This window comes from Cannabis sativa, chromosome 6 (genome assembly GCF_029168945.1).
Source record: "Cannabis sativa cultivar Pink pepper isolate KNU-18-1 chromosome 6, ASM2916894v1, whole genome shotgun sequence".
Classification (NCBI taxonomy): domain Eukaryota; kingdom Viridiplantae; phylum Streptophyta; class Magnoliopsida; order Rosales; family Cannabaceae; genus Cannabis; species Cannabis sativa.
The window spans coordinates 47,090,263-47,096,262 of record NC_083606.1 but is presented as its reverse complement, the minus strand read 5'-3'; the positions used below and the strand labels follow the sequence as shown (position 1 = coordinate 47,096,262).

Below are 6,000 nucleotides of genomic sequence, written 5' to 3'. Positions count from 1 at the left end.
CTTTATTACTTATATTAAATTGCCTAATGGGTCCTCAACTAAAGTTTCTTGTCTTGGTACTATAATTTTGTCCCCAACTCTTACTCTTAAAGATGTGTTATATGTGCCAGATTTCCAATTAAAGTTATTATCTGTTACTCCACTTCTTGACTCTGGTACATGAATATTCACATGTTATCATAATCATTGTGTTATTCAGGACACTTTGAGGACCCAATTGACTGAGACGGCTGAAAGAATTGGCAAACTCTTCTATCTGAATTTTCTAAATAGAAAACCAACCTTTTCATTTTTCCTTTAGTTACTGATTCAAGAATTACCAATGATACTATACGGCACTATAGACTTGGCCACCCATCTTGTATTAAAACTCATTCATTGAATAAAAGTTTGCAATTTCAAAATGTTCCTTGTTCAAATTTTCATTGCTCTATTTGTCATTATGTTATGCAAAGAAAACTACCCTTTATTTCTAAACACAATATTGCCAAGGAATGTTTTGATTTGATTCATGTTGATATATGGGGACCATATAATACTCTTACTATTGGGGGGCACAAATATTTCATTACCATTGTTGATGATCATTCTGGATATACTTGGGGTGCATTTCATTAAAACCAAGGGAGAAACTCAAATTGCTATTCCAAATTTCATTCAATTGATCAAAACCCAATACAACAAAACCATTAAGGGTGTTACGTCAAATAAGGCCAAAGAACCACGATTTACAAATTTGTTTAGTTCTCTTGGAATTATTCACTATGACTCTTGCATTCATAGACCCCAACAAAATTCTATTGTTGAGAGAAAACATCTACACTTGTTGAATGTTGCTAGGGCTATTTTATTTTAGTCTTATGTGCCTATAACCTATTGGGATGAGTGTGTTGCTATTGTTGCCTATTTGATTAACAGAACAGCCACACCCAACTTGAAAAATGTCTCTCCTTTTGAAGTTTTGAAATCCAAAGCTCCCAACTATGATCATTTAAAGGCTTTTGGATGTCTTGCTTATGCATCCACATTATCTGTGTCAAGAACCAATTTTTCTCCTAGGGTTGCACCTTCTGTCTTTTTGGGATATCCTCATGGGATGAAGGCTTACAAGTTATTAGATCTTAATTCCCACAAAATTTTTTGTTCTAGAGATGTTCAATTCCATGAGACTATTTTTCCTTTTCATAACAACAATTCTTTGTCAAAGGAATATTATGATTTTTTTTCTAACTCTAATCTTGCATCTGCTGGTTTACCTACTGGTGTTGCTGATTATGATAGCAGCAATCATGTCCATAATTCTGACCATGTTTCTGCACCTATTGCTGATATGCAGCAGGAACATGATACCTATGATCATGAAGTTGATACTGCTATTAATCAGAAACATCAAATACCCGATGCTGTTATTGTTCCTCAAACCAGCAGTGAACCTGATGTTGATTTTAATCAGCAGAACAAAATCCATGATCAGTTCCATGCTAGTACTCTCCATATCAGACCTGTACTTAAAACCATAAATAAACCCTCATATTTACAAGATTATCACTATTATCTTGCTAATGCTAATATTTCTGTTTTGCATCAGGAAAATAAAGCTGTCACACCTTATCCTATTTCTCAAGTTCTTGATTATAGTAGGTTGAAGAGTCATTTTTGTGCTACTGTTTTGGCTATATCAAGTTATTATGAACCTGAATTCTTTAGTCAAGGTAAAGGAATTCCTGAATGGGATAGGGCTATGGATTGTGAAATTGATGCTCTTGAGAAAAATAATACTTGGACAGTGGTGACATTACCAGATGGTTGTTATGTTATTGAAAGGCTTAAGGCTAGGCTTGTGGCAAAGGGATACAACCAACAAGAAGGAATAGACTACACATATACTTTTGCTCCTGCGACAAAGTTAGTTACAGTCAAGATTGTGTTAGCACTTGCTGCCATCAATGGTTGGTACCTTCACCAACTTGATGTTAACAATGCATTTTTTCATGGTGATTTACATGAAGATGTGTATATGAATTTACCTCCAGGGTATAGTCCTAAGGGGGAGATTCCACCAAATACTGTTTGTAAACTCAAGAAGTCCTTGTATGGTTCAAAGCAAGTTTCAAGACAATGGTTTGAAAAATTTTCTAATGCCTTGATGGAAGAAGGTTTCCACTATTCTGCAACTGATCATTCTCTCTTTATGAGACATGTTGGGACCAATTTTATCATTCTTCTTATCTATGTTGATGATGTTATATTGGCCAACAACAATTTAGATGAGTTGGAAGCCTTGAAGATAAAGTTGAATGATATATTTAGACTCAAAGACCTAGGAAATCTCAAATACTTTCTAGGATTGGAGATTGCTAGATCTGCCAAAGGGATTTTCATATCGCAAAGGCCTTATGCTTTGCAAATTCTTGAAGATCTTCGTTATTTAGGTTGCAAACCTGTCACAACACCTATGGAGGCAAACTTAAAGTTGAGCCAAGATGAAAAGGAAGACAAGCTTACTGACCCAAAGTTATACAAAAGAATAATATGTAAACTCTAATACCTTACAATCACAAGGCCAGACATATCATTATCTGTTAATAGATTGAGCCAATCCTTGTTGTTCCTAAAGCTAGACACCTAAAGGCAGCTGAGAGAGTGCTGCAATATGTGAAAACTTTCCCTGGACAGGGGCTCCTCTTCCCTGCAACATCAGAAGTCAAGCTTAAAGCTTATAGTGATGCTGACTGGGCTGCTTGTCTAGATACTCCAAAATCCACAACAGGGTTTTGTATATTTCTTGGAGATTCTCTAATCTCCTGGAAAAGTAAGAAACAACAAACCATTTCAAGATCATCTGCTGAAGCAGAATATAGGTCAATGGCCAACACAACTTGTGCATTTGCGTGGCTTTTGTCTATTCTTAAGGAGCTAAAAGCTGAACATGATGGCATGGCTATCCTCCATTGTGATAACAAAGCTGCTCAACATATAGCAGCTAATCCTGTTTTCAATGAGAGGACTAAACACATCGAAATAAATTGTCATCTAGTTCAAGAAAAGGTTCGACAATGTGTCATAAAAACCAGCCATGTATCATCAAAGGAACAACTTGCTGATTGTTTTACCAAGGCTTTATTTCCTAATTAGTTTAACAACTTGAAAGACAAGATGAGATTAATGAGTATTACATCTCCATCTTGAGGGGAAGTGATAAGATTCAGTTGTTAGTTAGAAAGGTTGTTAGGCTGTAGTAGTTTATCAGTTTGTAAGTTGCTTTCTGTTATTACCTTCTTGCTGGTTTGTACTCCTTTATTGAGCAATATACATATGCTCCCCTGCTTTGTATCTTTTCAGTTGAATCAACGAGAAATATACTTTGTTATCTCTCCTCTCCTCTTTTCCTTCTTTTCTAATACCCCTCGAACACAAGTTAATGACGAGTGTGCTTGCTTGGATTGAATACAACAACATATATCCATCCAAACCATGAAATAATTGGTCTGTATGTACAAAAACAAAACCCGGACCTCCATTAAATACTAATTCGTATAAATAAAATATAAATATATACGTGAGTATTAAGTTATTTTCAAATCATATGTTTTGGTTTGTTTTGATTTTTTTTTAATGCATTATAAAATTTCTAATATTATAAAGAATAAATAATTATTAAGTTGCTAAAATAATTTGTTTTTCTTAAGAAGAATAAAGAGAAATAATATAGTATTTTCATTTACTTTCTATGGAACTGTATTTTTCTTTTTTCTATTGAAAATGTTTATTTTGCAAAAGAAAAAATAATTGGTAATGCAAAAGAAATTCTCATTAATACAAGATTATTATCCAATTAATACTGTAGATCATTTTCTAATCTAAACTACAGCACTGAATGACCATTGAGCATTTGGCTTGTTGTGATTGTAAACTTAGTGATACCATTAATGAAAAAAAATTAAGGCACTGAAACGAAAAGCTTGGGTCAATATATTTGGTCTCTACCAAAGATGCAAGCTATAAGTAAGTATTATTATAATTTCATTGACTGACGGCTAAGCCATCGTGGGCCATAGAGCGAAAAGCAGCTACATTTGACCAAGCGCACAGTAATAGCAACTCCAATGGGGCCCACCTACCCTTTCCCAACAAAGTTGGCAAACGTGTTTAATAGTTAATTGTAAATGGATAAGAAATAAGAACAATCCACGTCACCACGTGTTATAATCACATTAAGAATTAATCAATTAAATAGCTCAAATAATAATTCGTGCAATGCATGGCGACTGAGTCAACCAAAGACTATCTCAACGTTTATTCCTCGAAATTCCTCTGCTCCCCAATTTTTGATCTCAACACTCCAATCTCCATCCCTTATATAAACCATTCCATACATTTGGCTGCTCATTATATCAATTACTCATCTGAGAAAGAAGAGAAAACAAAGAACAAATTGAAAAGACAGGCCAGAAATATTTAACATCTTCGAACAACTCCCTGTTAATTGTATGATGGATTCGATTATTGGAAGTAGCTTTTCAGGATCGGAAATGGTGATAAAGATAGCAATATTCTTTATGGTTCAAGCTTTGGTATATTTGATCCTTTCGAAATCTTCGACCGTATTTTCGAGTAGTGATCTGAAGAGGTCACATAGCTTCCGACCAGCTCGCTCTGTCTCAATTCGCCGTTTCATGGCTGCTCTGGCCGATATGCCAGCCGGCGGTGAGCTCTCTCCATCGGGTTCTTAAGGATCCAGTACTGTTGCGGCAACCACACCTAAATCAAAGTTAGGCTCTTAATTAGCTGTATACAAGTTTGTTATTAACTAGCTAGAATGTTTTGATCAATTTGTATTGCTGTTTGTATTGTTTAATTTGTTAGTGTGTAGGATTCTTTTATTCTTTGGTTATTTCATTTGTATAAAATTACTTTGAAGGTTAATGTTGGATTTTGTATGAAAAACATTGTATTATAAATTTATAATTTAGCAATCGATCGACATATATATATATCAGATTTATTCAGTCACATATATGTGCTTTCTTCAGTGGTTATATTTCGTACTTTCTTTAATCTTTTGTTCACTATACTGTTATATATAAGACTATTTTTACGACAAAATATAAGCTAAGTTGCCGAAATAGGTAGGCAATATACTTTTCTTGATGGTGAAAACCTTCATGTTCCCTTTCTCGACGACTTTTTCAGGAAAATCACCGAGAAAGAGTGTGGCTATATATATTAGAGATCAAACATTTCATTTAATTCAATCTGAATGAAATGAGTTGATACAAAAACAATATATACAAGGTCAGCAGACCAAAAGCAAAGTGAAATGTATGAAAAGTCATCTTGGATACAAGAGTTTTGAATTGATGGGAATTAGTGGTTTGATTAACATCGCTTGAGACACCTTTGTTGAATTCTATGTCCTAAAACTAACTATTTAACGGATAATTATTAGAGAAGATATGAAGTATAAGTATAATATGAATAAGAGTAAGTAGCGGCATAAGTATTTAAAATTTTAAGTTTGTAAGTGACATAAACCAAATGTTTATTTTTAGCGGCATAAGTACCTAATATTTGTAAAACTTTAATTTTTCTCTAATTTTGTCAGTACAAACTCTGTTATTCACTACAAAAAACAACTACTTTAGTGACAACTTTTTAGTCACAACAAAATTTTTTTGTGACTAAATGTAACTTTTAGTCATAATAAAAAATTATTTGTGACTAAACATAGTATTTAGATACAAGTTGTCACTAATTTAGTTTTAGTCATAATTAGTATTGTGACTAAAAACATATTTAGTCACAACAAATTGTGATTTTTGTGACTAATACTTTTAGCCACAGACCTTTTAGTCACAACATGGGTGTTATATCCGAAATTCGACTACACTTCAGAAGTTGACACGTGTCCAATATATGGAATATGAATCAATTTTGAATGATATAACGATATCATTAAATGCATATTGAATAACTCGTTAATATTTAAAGGATAAATAG

General features: G+C 33.5%; 1 protein-coding gene across 1 annotated transcript; it reads left to right on the top strand.

Annotated features, from left to right (window-relative positions):
* Window positions 1–4,385: 4,385 nt before the first annotated feature.
* LOC115725635 (uncharacterized) lies at window positions 4,386–4,978 on the top strand. The gene has a single exon (XM_030655215.2). It carries the CDS (start codon window positions 4,491–4,493, stop codon window positions 4,731–4,733), a length of 243 nt encoding a protein of 80 aa, XP_030511075.1. The 5' UTR covers window positions 4,386–4,490; the 3' UTR covers window positions 4,734–4,978.
* Window positions 4,979–6,000: the final 1,022 nt, after the last annotated feature.

Coding starts and splice junctions, on each gene's coding strand:
- LOC115725635 (XM_030655215.2), top strand. CDS start 4,491: ATGATGGATTCGATTATTGGAAGTAGCTTTTCAGGATCGGAAATGGTG.